Below are 19,438 nucleotides of genomic sequence, written 5' to 3'. Positions count from 1 at the left end.
TAGCTCAGCAGGTAGAGCAGGTCACCTACTGATCAAAAGGTTGGTGTTCGATCCCTGGCTCCTCCAGTCAGTATGCCAAGTATCCTTGGGCAAGATACTGACCCCAAGTTGCTCTCCAATACATCCATTTCAGCGTGAATGTAGCTAGGAAGCACTCAGTTTAGTTTAGAGGAAAGTGAATGTTGTATAGAGTGCTTTGAGTACTCTGGGAGAGTAGAAAGGTCCGCTCCAACTATTACCATATTACTAATGAGCTGTATTGTAAAGTGCTACTGGTTTTCTAAATTAGTATGAAACATTATGGATCGTTTCTTTGTTTTACTGCAATTGTAACACAACCTATGGTGGCAAATCTCAACTTTGGTAGGTTACTTGAGTGGAAACAAGCTAGAGGTTGAAGCTGTAAGCTATAAGCTCTTCGCCACCTGGAGATTACAAGAGCAAGGGGATTGACCCAAAGAGGCCAGAGGGATTACAACATGGAAAGGCTCTGGAGGCCTTCTGGTGAAAGAGAGGGACAGTAACGCTGTCTAATTAATCTCAGGTATACATCAAATGAGTGAGAAAATGTGTAAAATATGAAAAGGTTAGTAATCCAATCCAACTTTATTTATAAAGCACTTTAAAATAGCCAGCACAGGATCAGAGTGCTGTACAGTAAATTAGTTAAGAACAATAGAATAAAACAAAACAGCAAAAAATAAAACACATAATACATAAAATGACAATTAAAACAGCCCCATATTAAAAAACAACATAAAACAACACAGAGTCAACTAATAAAAACGAATAAAAAATAAACTGAAAAGGCCAGGGAAAGGTAAATGGGTGCTTTCTTATACAGTAATTTTTCTACTGTACTTAAGCACTCAAAGTACTTTGTACAACATGTCCCATTCACACATAAATTCATACAAGCTTCGCGTATCTAAGTGCTTTCTATCTAATGGTCACACACACACACATTCAGACTTTGATTACTCTGTTTTCAGTCTTCCCCAAGGTTATTTTAGTTATGGAATAGCCAAAGATTCAAATGACCAACCTTCCAATTGTTCAACCTTTTCAGGCGCAACATGTAATAACACTATAATACGTGTTAAATTAAAAAGCCCTTTTAAGTCTTTATAAGGTGCTTAATAAAAATTAATATGTTAATAAGAACTGAAAAAATAAACATATGTTAAATGTTTTGTGTGTTTATATGTTATCCTATAAAGCAACACACAATGGATAAGTAAATGTTTAAAAATGAAATACTAAGTAAATTAGTTGAACTTATTAATATTGTTAAATTAGAAGTTTCCCTTCAAGAATATCCTACAAATGAATTCTAAATCTGTTTCTAATTCTAAAATTCAACACTCTCTGTTCACTTATTTAAAAATAAACCATATTGTAAATATTTATAAATTTTATTACCCGTTAACTAAGGACTTAGCAAAGTCCTTATATTAAGCGTCAAATAGCTATGCTACTTAATATAGCCATGAGCCTGGGAAGAGATGCAAATCCTTTGGACTTTCTTTCAGAATGGATATCCAGGCGTAATAAATCTCCCAAATCAAATAAGTAGAGCTACCAGCTGTGACAATCTGTGATAGGAGCAGCTAAAAGTAGCTTTTAATGTAGCTACTTATTTATTTCTATATTTATCCAACTGCTTCTTTATTTGTTAGTAGGGACTACATCACAGCAATTTTTCTGCATAAGAAACAAAAGGATATAGAAGCGTTGCTATATTATATTCAAATATACCAAAATACATATGCACTGAGATACAAATTTTAAAAAAAGACAGACATTTAGTATTATTGGCTATTTCACCTCTCCTTGATGTAGTGGTACAGAGAAAAGATAATGCAATACATTTTTTAAAATACTTACTGTTCATGTCAAAGTCAAAGTCAGCTTTATTATTAAAAACCATATTTACAGATCATACACAGGAATTTGAAAGTGCAATGGTCCCACGACCCGCAGGGTACACTAAACAACATAAAGATAAAAAGATAAAAATAAAATAAAAGTCTTATATACAACACAATACAGTCTTATATAAACAGCAATGTCCAACACAATCCGAGTGTTTGTGGGCAAGAGTTTGTGTGCAAGTGGGTTGGGGGAGTCAGTGAAAGGGCGATGTCCCCCTACGATGTGTAATTTGATAAGATTTATTGCAACATGTCTATGTCACTTAATTACTATGTTTATCCTATACTCCATCTTACATCAAGAAGACTTGAAGCTAATCTTGAATCCTTACAGCATCCTGGAGCACATCCAGCCTACAGGTGGCTAACACTCCTCTGGAGTCACTGTAATCTGGAAAGATCAAACGCAGTTAGTGTCTAATGTTTGGATTGAGGGCAGAAGGCACCTTAACCAGAACTGGAAATGGTAACACCCTTCTACTTTAACAGAGTGACTGTGGATAATGCCAGCCTTGAGGCCACACTTGAGGAGTTACTTTTTTTGCATGGTTATTCTGTAAATAAGACAAATTACAACATACTAATTAATTGTAGAAGAAGGGTAATAATGCATTAAATAATAGGAATAATTAGTCAGAGTTCAAAATCATTTTAATTATTAAAATTATAATTTAATTCTAAAAAATCAATTTAAAAATATGAATTTTTTAGCTCTGTCTGGGTTTGGGAGTTACGATCTCTCTTCTTAGATCATCATCCCCATGATATGGCTGAATGGATGGATGGATGTGTCTAAAGTCCATTCTCAAGACACAAATAAAAGACCTCAATAGTATTGGGGAGCTCGTATTGCAGTTTTTTTCCACAGTATCAGATTGATATTAGATTTTTGGGGGGGCATGACGAAAATATGTGCGAGTGATTGGTGTCCAAACTTCCACACTACCTCCAACATGGCTCCATCTTGTTTCCTCAAATTCTGATAAATATTATTTTTATAATCTTCTTCTTGTAAGTCAAAATGTCAGTTAATACATTAACCTACCTGGATATCGGTAGTTTGATCTTTTTAGCATAGTATTTACTCATTTGTAAGTATCTGAAGAAAACCTTGTACTCCAGTCCACATTCCTGTAGCTCTGCAAACCTTTAAAAGTATCCTCTATGACTTAACGTGCAGACTGCTGTAATGCCCTTGTCCCACTACTATCTGAATCCACTATCATTAGATCTTGGTTTGAATTATGATCAAGGGCTATGTCAATATTTTAATATTGCATAAATATACCACGTTGAATTAGGAAAGCCTAATCCTCCCTTCTGCCTGGATATAATGGACCCTCTGTCTTTTGCACATAAAAATCTCAAAATACCTTTATTGCAGAATTTAAATTGTGTGTCAGAGATTGTATGGTGAATAGACTGAAAAAGATAGAGCGGTTGTGGTAGTATGTTCACTTTAATGTCGATTTGAGTGCCAAAGCATCTGATTTTTGTCTTAACGGTGTCACGAATTGTGTTATACTTAATTAAGATATTATTAATATATTTAGTTACTTTAATCTTCCATTTGATCTACTATTTCTAGAAATTTCTTGGGACCACCAACCCATTCATGTCTATAATTGTTTTTCCCCACTCAGCGACACACCTGCCAAGGAACATGCTGCAGTTATTGGATAAACTTTTTTGAGACATGTAAAACAACAGCAACCATAGTGTCCATTATTTGTCTAGTGAACTGTCCAACATTGAGTGAAACCTGAAACTGCTGGCTAAGGATTAATGTAAATACCTTAAAACTGTAATTCATGTCAACAGTACTGACAACAGGTAACATGAATTGGAGGACACTAAAATTACTGCTGTATAACTTTTCCAAAACAATGTCAGACTCTATACATTGCTGGCTGGCTGAGTGTAAGAGTTTTAATCTTACACACCCCTTTGCAGCTCCTTTCCTCCCCTTATCTCCCCAAAACTCCATCCTGTAAGAGACTGTCTGCCCCCAGACCACCAAAAAAACATTCGAAATTCAGCAAAACCAATTTTAAAAAAGAACAATGTAGTATCTAAAACTGCACCAAAGAGTCAAACAGTGAAATGTGGATTTTTAAACATTAGGTGTCTCTCTTCTAAATCTCTGTTAGGCCATCAATTAACTGAACTTACAAAATATAAACAACATAATTCTGAAATCAACAATAGCATACAGATTAAAGCTAAAGAGTATCATCAACATAGCCTGGAGAACATTTGCTAATAAGATGAAGTTAGCTAAATAAGCAATCTCATAGAGTATTTAAAACGTAGAATGGGAGGCAGAGCCTTCAGCTAATGATGGAAGTTATTATATCTTAATCATTAGTTATTATTAATATCTGGCCCATCTATACAGTTGGGCAAACAAGTATTTAGTCAGCCACCGATTGCGCAAGTTCCCCCACCTAAAATGATGACAGAGGTCAGTAATTTGCACCAGAGGTACACTTCAACTGTGAGAGACAGAATGTGAAAAAAAAATCCATGAATCCACATGGTAGGATTTGTAAAGAATTTATTCGTAAATTAGGGTGGAAAATAAGTATTTGGTCAATAACAAAAATACAACTCAATACTTTGTAACATAACCTTTGTTGGCAATAACAGAGGTCAAACGTTTACCATAGGTCTTTACCAGGTTTGCACACACAGTAGCTGGTATTTTGGCCCATTCCTCCATGCAGATCTTCTCGAGAGCAGTGATGTTTTGGGGCTGTCGCCGAGCAACACGGACTTTCAACTCCCGCCACAGATTTTCTATAGGGTTGAGGTCTGGAGACTGGCTAGGCCACTCCAGTACTTTCAAATGCTTCTTACGGAGCCACTCCTTTATTGCCCGGGCGGTGTGTTTTGGATCATTGTCATGTTGGAAGACCCAGCCTCGTTTCATCTTCAAAGTTCTCACTGATGGAAGGAGGTTTTGGCTCAAAATCTCACGATACATGGCCCCATTCATTCTGTCCTTAACACGGATCAGTCGTCCTGTCCCCTTGGCAGAAAAACAGCCCCATAGCATGATGTTTCCACCCCCATGCTTCACAGTAGGTATGGTGTTCTTGGGATGCAACTCAGTATTCGTCTTCCTCCAAACACGACGAGTTGAGTTTATACCAAAAAGTTCTACTTTGGTTTCATCTGACCACATGACATTCTCCCAATCCTCTGCTGTATCATCCATGTGCTCTCTGGCAAACTTCAGACGGGCCTGGACATGCACTGGCTTCAGCAGCGGAACACGTCTGGCACTGCGGGATTTGATTCCCTGCCGTTGTAGTGTGTTACTGATGGTGACCTTTGTTACTTTGGTCCCAGCTCTCTGCAGGTCATTCACCAGGTCCCCCCGTGTGGTTCTGGGATCTTTGCTCACCGTTCTCATGATCATTTTGACCCCACGGGATGAGATTTTGCGTGGAGCCCCAGATCGAGGGAGATTATCAGTGGTCTTGTATGTCTTCCATTTTCTGATGATTGCTCCCACAGTTGATTTTTTCACACCAAGCTGCTTGCCTATTGTAGATTCACTCTTCCCAGTCTGGTGCAGGTCTACAATACTTTTCCTGGTGTCCTTCGAAAGCTCTTTGGTCTTGGCCATGGCGGAGTTTGGAGTCTGACTGTTTGAGGCTGTGGACAGGTGTCTTTTATACAGATGATGAGTTCAAACAGGTGCCATTCATACGGGTAACGAGTGGGGGACAGAAAAGCTTCTTACAGAAGACGTTACAGGTCTGTGAGAGCCAGAGATTTTCCTTGCTTGAGGTGACCAAATACTTATTTTCCACCCTAATTTACGAATAAATTCTTTACAAATCCTACCATGTGAATTCATGGATTTTTTTTTCACATTCTGTCTCTCACAGTTGAAGTGTACCTCTGGTGCAAATTACTGACCTCTGTCATCATTTTAAGTGGGGGAACTTGCACAATCGGTGGCTGACTAAATACTTTTTTACCCCACTGTATATACATACATAAACAATAAGATCAGATATAAGGATATTGCATGTTAAAACTGTCTTTAGATTGGTACACATTGTTACACCCCAGCCTAGGCAACCGGCGTGCAACGCAGGAAAATAAAAATAAGGAAAAAACACACGACAAAAAAAACCCCCACTAAGGCTCTCCACCAAATTCCCAAAACGGAAGTGTCTCAAAACGAAAGTATTGACAAAACCCATTTACAGCTATTTACAACAAACTATTTATTTACAACACGGGGGGAGATCGCGACCATGACATACTGAAACACAAGGCTTAAATACATAGAAGGAGCAATCAGGGAATGGACCACAGGAGGGAAACACAGCTGGGGCAAATTAGACCTGACGAGACAAGGAAACGTAAGCTGAACACACTAAGATGACACAGACTTTCAAAGTAAAGCAGGAAATACATGACAGTCACGCAAAAAACAAAACACTGACAACACCGAAACGTAACAACATACACAGATGGTTATACAGTCATGTGCATACAGACAATACAGGAAGGGGCTCAGCACACAGCTTTGGGGAACTTCAGTGCTCAAAGTGAAGATGGTGTGCTTGTCCCTATCTTAACATTTTGAGGGTGGTTGATGAGAAAATATAATATACAGTTACATATTGAGGGGGCACTAGTTTGAGAAGTTTGTCTTAAGTTTGACTTAAATGTTGTGTTTGTCTCTATGAGTAAGGGCTGTGTGTAAGAGCCACACAGACTCTTTAGTTGATCTTTTTGCTCAGTAGACAATCTGGTTTTGATCTAGATCAGCTGGGATGGATTCCTTGATGAGAGTGGGTATCAGTCATTTAAAGCATTTTGAAAAGGTTGGGGTAAGAACTTTTTTTTGGGGGGGGGGGGTTGTTGTTTTTTTTACATACACGAGACGAGGGATGGTGGGCAGTTTTGTCTTCATCTCTCAAGATTTCCAGATAAAGATGTGTGAGTACCTCTGCCAGTTGGTCAGCACAGGACTGTAGTGGGTATCCATGTACACCATTAGGAGAAGCTACTCCTTCTGTTGATTCAATGGAGAAACCATCATTCCTGATGAGTCAATAGAAAAGAGGACCCGAAATATTGGGCTATTGCAGCTATCAAATTGTACAATTAAGGTAAGTTAAGGTAATCTAGGATGCTGACAAAGTTGTTGGTTTGTACATGTTACATTTTATTGGTATGATCTGTGATGGACTGAGTGCCCTGCCACATCTGCTGTCTGCTGCCAGTACTACAAAAGTCCTCTCCAATCCTAGCATGTAGTTATTTTTATTTTTAATTAATTTCTTTTAGCTTTTCTCAAGTCTGCTCTGGTAGTCCCATAAGCTGAGATGTCTTCTTATTTAAAGGTAGTGTCTCTGGCTGTGAGCAATCATTTGATATCACTGTTCTACTATGATTTCAGTTAGTCCACAGTGATGTAAAACTTGCTTCACTGGGCACAGTGTCAGTGATACTGGTGTTCTGGCGGTTTCCAATTCACGGTAGGCTTGAGCTTGGTGGTTCCTAGGTTATTCTTGAATTTCCAAACCATTTTCTCCTCATCCTTCCCCAGACCTATCTCAAAGTCATACATCCAGAAAAACTATTTGAACTGATTTATGTGATGTTTGAACTTGGAATTTGTGGTTGTTCAGGAATGCCTCCAAGAGACCTCTCCAACTTGTATAAATCTACAATTCTCCTTTGTACATGTTTAATCTGTTCCTTGGACTTTAAAAATTTACCTGATCTGACTGCATCACTTTCTAACTTTGCTACACCTGCTGTCACTGAAGATAACAGCATTTGAGATTCTAAATCTCAAGCTTTGCACAGAGCAGTTATGGAAGACAAGAAGTCAGACACAGATATAGAATAGAGAACTCAGTAGGCTTTTAAAAAATAAAGATGTGCAGACTAAATGCTCTAGTTCTAAAAAGTTCACAGTATGATTTGACTTGGTGTAAAGAAGAAAACAAAACAGCACTGTAGGTGATGTAATCCCAGGTTGAGGTTTTGTGGTCTATGATTTTATAATGATGGAAGTTAAGATTTGTGGCATAGTATATTTACAGTCATTGATCCTTATTTCTTATATTTTTGCACATTTGTCACACTTCCATGTTTTAGACATAAAACAAATTTTAAATGTTTGATAAATCACAAATTAATGTTGAATAACCAAAAATGATTTCGTTAATTACCAGTATTGTTAGCTTAGGGTACCTGTGGCATAAACATTACATTGGGTGCTGGTCTAATAAATTTATACGCAATTGCAACTTGTGTATGCCACTTTTCACTATGATGAAAACTGGGAACATAAACTGCATATAAGAGCAAAAAGAAAGAATAACACGTATAATCTTTTGGCTTGATTGCTTTCTATTTTGTAACAGAATTTTGTAACAGAAAAAATGCAGACAATTTGTAATCATAACCATGTTTCTTTACTTTTATTATTTATCTCTCTTTTCTTTTACACTGTCACTCTGCTCCCACATTCCTCTCCTCTGCAACTCAGTCACTTTTAATATCTTCCACTCCAGTGAGAATTTGGAGCCATAACACTGATCAAAGAACTGGGGACCGGGAGGTAGACTGGGGTATTTTGGATAGTGTGTTGAGAGTGGCCTATTTAAAAGGAATGTGAACTGATTCTACTGAGACCTAGTAGCACTGGCTGATGAGGGCACACATTAATATGTATTGAAAGAATTCACTGTACTTGCCCAGCCATTTTCCCTAGATACCCACAAATGTGAAATATGGACTGATATTTAGATACTGCATATCTGCCTTAAATTGGCAGTTACAGTGTTTTTCCAGTGTAGGTTTTAGTTCCCATTAGTTATGGTCAATGGCCAAATGAAACTTACTGAAGATTGTATTGAAGAAGGATCTACTAGTAGAGGTGCTACTTGAAGCTTTTCAACACAGCCCTCTTTGGTGGCATCTGGTGGCCAGAAATATTAAGACCAGCCTGAATCAAAACGAACTGCTTCATCATGATTGCCTGCTCAAGAGAACTGATTTGACAGCTTCTGTTTGATATCATGTGACGATTCTTTGTGATATTGGGCTACCGTTCTGCTCCTGTGAACATGTTTTTTTTTACAAAAAAACCAAAAAAAGTTATTTAATTTAATAATTTTGATGAATAAACCATCCTTGTTTAGACATGGGCCATTTTTTGATCTTTCTTTGCTTGTGACTTTGTAAAAATTGTCAAGTCTGTCTAGATTACAATTAAAATTGCCATTTTGAGACTAAACATGCAGAGAAACACAAGGTCTTGACTGATGTGGAGTGGTAGGGGGTATTTGAACTTAAAAGCAAAAAGGAATTTTAATCAAGATTTACACATTTAAAGACCAGCTCAAGAACAACTTTGTCATCATAAAATTTAAACAAAAAAACAAAAAAACAAAAACAAAAAAAACAGTAAATTATGAGGAGTTTATCAAAAAAACCAAGACTTAACAAAACGTAACACTGTACATTGCAGGAAATCTGTACAGTGGACAAACATATAGTTTTTCTCCTACGCTCTGATCGAGAGCTGTCATGTCTGCCACACACTCCAGTTACTCATCTTTGTATAGGTCATCTTTGTAACAAGACTTTGAGAATACAGAGGAGGTGGCAGTAATATGCTGAATGAAAGGGACTAGGTAAGGGAGTGATTTGACCACGGAGCTATATGTATGCTCGGAAAGGTTTAAACTGAAAAGAGACAATCTGACAGATTTTATAAAGGCTGTCCAAGTTTCTATCTATTATGATGGATGAAAAAACACAAATAAGTACTAAAATACTAAATACTAATGCATCAGTATTCTAATAGGATAATAAAATCGGATATATTAGCCTGGAATGAAGTAAAAGATATTGAGAGTCTTTTTAGCAATTAGATACAGCATATTCTTCCTCTTCTTTTTCACTCACTTCTTCTTTACTAATATTCATGCTCCAATGAACACATCCGGAGCAACTTGGGGTTCAGTATTTTGTTCAGAAGTCCTTTCACATGTAGACTGGAGCAGCGAGGGATCGACCCACCAACCTTTAACACAGAAACCTAGAAAATGATCTGCTCTACACAGCCAGCCTGGAAATAAACCCAATCCCAATGAAGTTGGGAAGCTATGTAAAATGTAAAAGAGAATACAATGACTTTCAAATCTCATAAATCCATGTTTTATACCCAATAGAACAGCGGTCCCCAACCCCCGGGCCTCGGACCGGTACCGGTCCGTGAGTCGTTTGGTGCCGGGCTGCGAGAGTTGAGGCTCAGGTGTGAAATGTATAGTTTTCAGGGTTTTTATCAGTTTTCAGCGTTATTTTGTTATCGTTTTTATCGTTTACTCGGTTTTCCTTGGTCTTTTCACGTGTGTTATGAATAAATTTTCTTTTTTTCGGTACCGGTACTAGTTTTATTTTGTTGTATTTATCCGCGACACCTTAAAGGCCGGTCCATGAAAATATTGTCGGGCATAAACTGGTCCGTGGCGCAAAAAAGGTTGGGGACCGCTGCAATAGAACATAGAAGACATATTAAATGTTTAAACAGAGACATTAACTCAATGTATTTCCTTTTTTTCTCACAGGAACATTCTGCACAGCCACAGCAGACAGATGCTTGTCTGCACCCTGCCAAAATGGTGCTACCTGTGTGGACACAATGGATGATTATGCCTGTATTTGTGCCAGAGATGGGGTGAGGTACATGGGCAAAAACTGTGATGAACTCTATGACGCCTGCTCTTTTGCTCCGTGCGAGGACTGCAGTAGTGTTCCTGGCACCACAGAGTACCACTGCATCTGTCCAGATGGACTGACAGGAGATAACTGCACAGAGGAGGTGGATGAGTGTCAGAGCAATCCTTGTTTCGAGCCTCGTTCTCTGTGTGTAGACCAACTGAATGGCTACTTCTGCAGGTGTCCATCTGGGTATGGAGGACGAGACTGCAGGACACCTGTAACCGACTGCATTGATGAACCCTGCAAGAACAATGGAACGTGTTTATTACAACCTGAAGGGTTCGAATGCCATTGTGCACCTGGGTTTGAGGGAAAGACCTGTGAGGAAGATATAAATGAGTGTTCATCAGAGCCCTGTCAGAATGGTGCCATCTGTATAGATGGAGTGGGAGAATTTCACTGCTTCTGTGTCCCAGGTTTTCAGGGCTATAACTGTGAAATTGATATCAATGAGTGTGCTTCAAGACCCTGTGAGAACAACGCCACTTGCATTAATGAGAAGGACCACTATAAGTGTGAGTGCCTGATGGGCTTTAAAGGTACATTCAAAAGTTGCATACACACACATCAAAGAGGAAAACTGTGTCCATATTACGTTATAGGCATATATTTCTAAAAAGGCCTAAAACTATACTAATACTAAAGTGGCTAAGGCCAATTACAATTTATTTAAATGGCAATTTATTTTCATTTCATGATATGAAAACTCAATGTGGTTAACAGAGAAAATAAAGACATAAGAACCTGCAAAGGTTTACAGTGCCTTGATGCAATGAAAACAGCAAAACAACAAAGCACCACAAAACAAAACAGTAGCAATTAAGTGTATGCATGAAAGGTTTTGAGCATGTTTTTGAACGTACACAGAGTTGTAATGGCTCTCAAATGAGCAGGCAATTTGTAACAAAGAATATGACCAGAATATCTGAAAACGCACTCAGCAAACTGAGATATGGAATTGTTAAAATATAATCACCAAACAGACTTAAATTCATGAGCCCACCTTAACCAAAGTTAATCCAAGTATAGGCAGAGGCAACATCTACGGTAGGAGTTCCCAAGGAGTGCTCTCTCACATAAAACAGATGTTCATTTTTAGAAATTATTCATCAAACTGAAATGTATTATGTGCTTCCAGCTACAGGTAGGGATGTCATTTACTTTGTATTCCTACCACTTTTAGGCAATGTGAACCAAAGTCTCACATAGGCAAGACTTCCATAGTAGTAATAATACAGAGAAAGCAACAACAGTAAAAAATAAATAAATAAAAACAAACAAACAAAAAACAGATGAACAAGCAGTTGGTGACAGGTGGAAGTAAAAAGCCAACAGCCAGCAGTCTGAGATGATGGAGCCTGATTATTTAAGACCTTGTATGTGATGAGGAGGATTTTGAATTTGATTCTGGATTTAACTGGGATCCAATGAAGCAAAGCCAGTTTGGGAGGAATATGCTCTCCATCGAGTCTAATCAACTCAAGGCAACTCAAGGCTTCATTCCAGACATGAAGTGATAAATGCATGAACTACTTTTTCAGTATCACTCTGAGACACAACATTTCTAATTTTAGAGATATTGTGCAAGTGGAAGAAAGCAGTCCTACATATTTGTTTAATATGAGCATTAAAAGACATATCCTGGTCCAATACAACTCCAAGAGTGTTACTGGAGGCCAAGGTAATGCCATCCAGAGTAAGTATCTGGTTAAATACTACCGGTATGTTTAACCAAGATTTTTAGGACTGAGTACAAAAATCTCAGGGTTATTTGAATTTAGAAGTAGGAAGTTAACCTGCTTTCCAAATTTCTTCTGAGATTTTTGCACTGGTTCATTGTATAGTTGCTCCCAATTTCACAGAAAGTTTTCAGGGTCTTTATAAATATATTAACTCTTCAGTTGTGCAGAAGCTAAAGAGTCTTTATGTTTTGTACATAACTGCAGCAAGGTGCTACCTTAAATCAATGGACCACGGGGATTACCTTTTTAATTACAAAATGTATTGTGAAAAAGTGGAAAAATGAAAGAACCTCCACATTGTTAATGCGCTGACAAATAAACTTCCAAAATATGTATTTCAACAGTATATGTTACCACTAATTTTGGTCTGAACAGAAACTGGTTGATTTGATTATTTGCTTAGTCCACACATAAATTTTTGTTTCATATCACACACTCATTTTCACTAAGAATGCATCAGTAGGAAGACCGGTGCTCGCTCACATCATAGAAGCATTTCTGCTTCTGCTAATTCTATTGTTTTGTTTGTCGTTGATAAACTGGGCACAGCCGCACAGAGAGTATTTTAAGCATTTAGGTTAGATTCATCTCTCATTCAATTAGTTTGTTTAAGGATTTTACCAGAAGCTTTTAATCATCAAGGGTATCTGAAGACGAGAATAGGCACACTAATGTTGATGGTCGCTGATCTCAATGGGTAGTTGATTGTGCTTTGTTTTCTTGACATGACAACTTATTATTCTTTCATCGCTTTGATTTATCTCCTTTGCTTGACTCCCCCCTTCTCTTCCAGGAGTCAACTGTGAGACTGAAATAGATGAATGTGAGTCAAATCCCTGTCGCAACGGAGCCGATTGTCATGACCTCATAGGAATGTACTCTTGTGAGTGTCTACCTGGATTTGGTGGCATCCACTGTGAAGTTGATGTTGATGAGTGTGCCAGTATGCCCTGTCAGAACAGTGCAGTCTGTCATGATATGATTAACAGGTAGGCCAGTCCATCTGTAGCTGTCACAATAGCATAGACCATGAAATACTAAAGACAGATACTAGAAAGCTACCAGGTTACTGTTTTAAGGAGCTGATCACACCCACTAAAGGCAGTAGTCGAGTAGTCACACTAATTCTCTCAGTCAACACTAATGATTTGTGCAAGAGTTTGATTTGTGCAGGAGGCTGTTAATACACAACATACAGTTTAAACATGTGGAAAGCAGTAATATCATATACTATAATGTGTGCTTTTTTGAACATGAAAAATAGACATAATAATCATAATAACTTAACATATTTTAAAAAAATCCTTGTACCTTATTTTAGATAGGCTCTTTATTGCCATTGTGCAATTTTGTTCAGCAAAACTCTTTGATGGCAGTCTTTTTCAAAGCAGCATATAGAATAAATGATATAAAAAGAAAACAAGAAATAGGAGGTACTAAATTGACTATTACTAAGTAGTTTGAGTTCAATAGTGCAATTATGAAAAGAAAAATAATAATAAATATCAGACAAATTATGGCTCATGTGAATGTCCAATGAATTTGACGTGTTGGGTGTAAGGTGCAATTTGCCAGTCCAGCTCAATCTTCAATCAGAGCTTTCACAGCCCTTGGAAAGAAGCTCTTTTTCAGTCTTTCTGTGTGTGCTTTATTGACCCCGAGCCTGCTAGAGGGGAGGGAATCAAAAAAAAAACCTAGTCCATGACTCTCTGAGATGGGGGCTGGGTAGACTTCAGTGTAGACCTGGTCCAGTGTTTTTCCATTCCATGTTCCCATGTGGATGTTTTTGTGTTGTTTTTTGTTTTGGTAAAACAGACTTCAGGTTTGTGTGGTGAAAGCCACACAAACTAATGAGGAGTAAACTGGGAATGGGTGGTCTGTGGATAGCCTGATGCAGCCTGGCTTTGTATGATCTCTATCCAGTGTTATGGATTATCCAAAATGGATAATGAACATAGTGAACACATCTAAGAAGAGCTGAAGAGTTTCATTCAGGTTTCAGAGCTCATCACAGTACAGAAACAGTACTAGTTGCCTCTGACAGTGGACTCATCTGTGTGGCTCTCTTCCACAGCATGTCTTTTATCCTGTCTTCCTTCTCTCACCCTAACCGGTCGCAGCAGATGGCCGCCCCTCCCTGAGCCTGGTTCTGCCAGAGGTTTCTTCCTGTTAAAAGGGAGTTTTTCCTTCCCACTGTCACCAAAGTGCTTGCTCATAGGGGGTCATATGATTGTTGGGGTTTTCCCTGTATGTATTATTGTAGGGTCTACCTTACAATATAAAGCGCCTTGAGACAGCTGTTGTTGTAATTTGGTGCTATATGAATAAAATAAAATAAAATAAAATTGAATTGAATTGAATCTCAGGCTTCTCCTGCTAAGCGTCAGTGCTCAGTTCGATACTGTTGGCTGTAATATTTTATGGCAGCTATTTGAGTATACAGTAGGTCTTGTAAGCTGCTGTGCTGCAGTGGTTTGAATCATATCTCTCTAATAGACTCCAATTTGTTCATGTAAATGGAGAGTCCTCTTTACACACTAAGGTTAATTATGGAATTCCACAGGGTTCTGTGGACCATTTATACATGCTTCCCTTAGGCAGTATCATTTAAAATGCATAACATACATTTTCACTGCTATGCAGATAATACCCAACTTTATCGATCCATGAAGCCAGATAATACACACCAATCAGTTAAACTACAGGCTCTAATTTCCTGCCTCTTAATTCAAATAAAATTGAGGTTATTGTATTCAGCGCTAAAATCTTAGAATATGGTATCTAACCAGATGCTTACTGTGGATGGTATTTGCTTGGCCTCCAGTAACACTGTGAGGAATCTTGGAGTTGTTTTTGACCAGGATATGTCCTTCAGTGTGTATATCAGGGACTAGAAAGAGAGAGTATATTCCTCCTATATTGGCTACTCTTCATTGGCTCCCTGTCAAATCCAGAATCAAACTTACAATCCTGATCCTCAAATATAAGGTCTTCAATAATCAGACCCCTCTTATCTTTATGAGTTTATACTACCGTATCACCCCATGAGAGCACTTTGCCTCAGATTGCGGGCTTACATTATAAAATGATGTAAAACTCTGGGCTTCCAATGTGCAGTATTTATCATTTTAGTCCTTGTAAGGCTCATTTAATTTAGCCATGTTAGTAATGTCATTATCATTGTTTCTATTATCATAGCTACTGCACTAATGTATAGAATACCCTTTTAACCACATTCACCATGCTCATATGCTTATTTTATATATTTATTTTAAATGCTGGGCTACCTCACGATAGAAATTGTTACATTATAGCTGTCAAAGATATTCAGCATTCATCTATTGCAAGTTAGCTATAAACATTACAATACTTATGTGATGTAACTAAATGTAATGCATCTTAAATGTAACACAATTAAAACTTTAATAATTTCTGCTTAAGTTGCTTCAGATCAGATAATGAATTTCCATGACCTCAAATTACTTTTTTATGTCATTAACTTCCACTTAGCTCTATAAGCTCAATAATATTGTTATTCTCTTAAGACAAAAATGCCGTCAATCTGCCTATATAATTCACTATCAAATATGTGTTTATACATAACAACTTTTTTTTTGTTTCTTTGTTCCACGCTCTCTAAATGTTGATATCCTTGTGTCTTTTACAGCTATGCATGTGACTGCTCTGATACAGGATATGAGGGCAATCACTGTGAGATAGATATTCCTGAATGTATGTCTGATCCCTGCCAGCATGGTGGTACTTGTCAAGAAGGAGTCAAAGAATACACCTGTCTTTGCTGGCAAGGTACTGATCTACAAGCTCCAATCCAAACATTTCTGTCCCAGACACAAGAGTACAAATGCCTCTGATGTTCACGATTCTCTCTAATAACACCCCCATCTGTTGTTGTTGTTGTTGTTGTTGTTGTTGTTGTTTTTGTGTGTTTTTTAACCAAACCACAATGAGATACTGGAATTGCCTACAGAAGAAATCAGAGTTGCACTTCACTAAATCAGAGTCATGTTTTTTTTGTGTGTGTTTGTTTTTTAAATATTTTCAGTGTGTGACGCACACCTTTTTTTCTCTCTAGGTTATGAAGGACCAAACTGTGAAGCTGATATAGATGAGTGTGCTGATCAGCCCTGTGAGAACAATGGGGAGTGTTTTGAACGCTCTGATGCATCTCACTGGGAGCTAGACTGGGAGCTGAGCTTTGCAGATGCAGCTGGATATATTTGCCAGTGTCAGTCGGGATTTGCAGGTCAATAAAAGTAAAGGAATCAGTGAACAAAGAATTATCTATCTATCTATCGTATAGATAGATAGATAGATAGATAGATAGATAGATAGATAGATAGATAGATAGATAGATAGATAGATAGATAGATAGATAGATAGATAGATAGATAGATAGATAGATAGATAGATAGATATTAAAACTACTGATAATGTTATATTTTTATTTTGTTTGGTATAACAGGAGAGAACTGCTCTGTCAACATTGATGAGTGTGAATCTGAACCCTGTCAAAATGGAGGCATTTGTAAAGACAAGATCAATGGATATACCTGCACATGTCCTGCTGGATTTTTAGGTGGGTCTTATAATCTTGTAATACAGAGACAGAATTCCCTGTCACACTCAAAATTTAAATTCTGTATTAGTGTGTCTGTGTTTCCTAGTTTATAGTGAATTAAACAAAAGGTGACCATTCTCTCTTATAAAAATAAATTAGTAATACATGCACACAATTAAGCAACATTGGATTTCAATTCTGTTAAAAACAAACAAATGAAAAAAAGTCTTTGTCTCCTGGGATTTTCACCTTGAAGATGAGGAATATACTCCTGTGTGTGACCTTTACACAACTTTCTATTTTTACAATTAATCTTTATTATTCATTTTTTTTAAACCTGTTTATATAAGTCTGTACAGCAAAACTACTCATCTAGGTCACTTTGTGGGTTACCAGAAGTACCCTTGGTCAAGATACTGAACCCATGCTGCTCTCCAATGCATGTATGAATGTGTGTGAATGTTAGATAGGAAGCACTTAGAAAGAAAGTGCTGGTGTGAATGGGTGAATGTACAAGTTGTGTAATGCGTTTTGGGTCTTCAGATAAAACAGAAAAGCGCTATATACCAGTCCATTTACCATCTCTGTTTTTTCTAATACAGCACAGTATCAGGTGGTCATCTACCTCCACCATATCTAACCACCAATTTTCTCCTTCCAGGTGAGTTGTGTGAAGTGAACATTGATGAATGTGAGAGCCAGCCCTGCCAGAACGGTGGCTGGTGTGAAGATGGCAGGGCCACCTACACCTGTCACTGTCCTGAGGCAGCTGCAGGTGACCTTCCTTGGGGAGGTCGTCACTGTAATTTGAAACTCCTTGGTTGCGTTGACCATAAATGTCAGAATGGAGCCACCTGCCATCCATGGCTAGAGGATGGAGAACATGGTCACACATGCTTGTGCCCTCATGGATTCCTAGATGAGAAATGCTCCACCAGAACAACTTTCTCCTTCTCCACTCCTGGATTTATTCACATTCAAGTTGTTGTAGAAGAAAGAATTCGCCGGGAAGTTGACCACCATGTTCACAAAGGTCTCGGGATACAGCTTCGCTTCCGGACAACTATATCTAATATGTTGGTCTTCTTCAGAGGGGATGTGGACAACCACCTCTTTCTAGAGATTGTGAATGGTAGTCTTCATGCAAAAGCCTCTTCTGAGGAATCGGAGTTGGATGTAATATTTCCTGGCTTGGTTAGTGATGGAAAATGGAGGGACGCTCACGTGTTTATGGCTCAGGAAGGTCTAGTCTTAAATCTGAAAGGTCCTGACTGTGACAATGATGGATGCACAGTTATAGATAGTGGTGCAGGTGAACCACCTTTCGAGCTCTCTGAAGCCTTTACTCATATTTATATAGGCGGAGCACCAGAGGACCTTTTAGAGTACTCTAAAAGTGGTGCAGGATTCATTGGGTGTATGGAAGACCTGATGATTGACTCTAAGCCTATTCTACCACAAACACTTCCAGAGGACCAAGGCCATGAACTGGGATGTACTAAGACTGAATGGTGTAATACTGAACCCTGCAATGGCCATGGACGGTGTGTGGACCTGTGGACCAGTTACCAGTGTGACTGCTACCGTCCCTTCCACGGTGAAAACTGTTCTGAAGGTAAAAATGTTTACCACAGGCAAATCTTTCCTTGTCAAGCTTGTTATATGTTGTAATCCCAATTTCCCAGAAACTAAAGCCTGTAATAATATATATGGGGAACCACTGGGGGGGTAATTGAAGGGATTTATACATTCCTCTTACCTATTACTTTGCTTTACCTTCTAAAAAAAAAAGAAATCAAATTCATTGATTTTATAAAGAATAATAATGATTATGTAAAGAATAATGATTAAATTTCCTTAGACTACGATGATCTGGATGACTGAGAACCTTCACAGACAATAATGATTAAAACTAAAACTAAAACCTGAGATAGTCCAGCTAAAATAATAAGCAAATAAAAGTCAGTTTAAAGGAACTCAAATTCATATTACTGAAGAAGGAATGTGAATTCAAAGGAAATTAGACCAGCTGACAAGTAGACCAGCTCTTTGTAAACCACACACAGACAGACATCACTTTATATTGATTATATGGTTTTCCTTTGAAAAGTATCAGTCTCCATTTTATTTTTTAAATGCTAATTTTGCTGGCCTGAGATTCACATTTGATTTCAGTTTCAAAGAGATATGAATGTAAAAGGTATATATACATAGTGTATGTGAGAGAAACAACACAGGGAAAAATATTAAACATGCTAACTGAAATTTTTAAAATTACTGAAACACTTGGTACAAAAGCTTTTGTTGGTGAGAGGTTCTACTTACTGATAGTAATTAGATTAGTAATAGATTTAATAGCAATAGATTTCAGCTGATGTCATGACTTTCCATTCCTTTTTGTACCCAACTTTCTT

At 37.8% G+C, this 19,438-nt stretch overlaps 1 protein-coding gene across 2 annotated transcripts in view; it reads left to right on the top strand.

The window, feature by feature from the left end:
• Positions 1–19,438, top strand: part of crb2a (crumbs cell polarity complex component 2a) — a 47,385-nt gene that overhangs the window by 9,002 nt on the left and 18,945 nt on the right. Inside the window, exons 1-7 of one of the 2 annotated variants that reach the window (XM_026172890.1) lie at positions 6,844–7,072; positions 10,550–11,242; positions 13,239–13,434; positions 16,113–16,252; positions 16,539–16,709; positions 16,929–17,042; positions 17,686–18,639. In XM_026172890.1, the coding sequence (XP_026028675.1) occupies positions 10,624–11,242; positions 13,239–13,434; positions 16,113–16,252; positions 16,539–16,709; positions 16,929–17,042; positions 17,686–18,639 (2,194 nt within the window). In that variant the 5' untranslated portion in view covers positions 6,844–7,072; positions 10,550–10,623. Of the gene's footprint in view, positions 1–6,843; positions 7,073–10,549; positions 11,243–13,238; positions 13,435–16,112; positions 16,253–16,538; positions 16,710–16,928; positions 17,043–17,685; positions 18,640–19,438 lie in introns of those variants that run through there. The other variant, XM_026172889.1, reaches the window with a different exon arrangement.

The sequence above is a fragment of the Astatotilapia calliptera genome, chromosome 7 (assembly GCF_900246225.1).
Source record: "Astatotilapia calliptera chromosome 7, fAstCal1.2, whole genome shotgun sequence".
NCBI lineage: Eukaryota > Metazoa > Chordata > Actinopteri > Cichliformes > Cichlidae > Astatotilapia > Astatotilapia calliptera.
The sequence above is the reverse complement of the archived record's forward strand: the minus strand, read 5'-3'. Positions and strand labels throughout refer to the sequence as shown.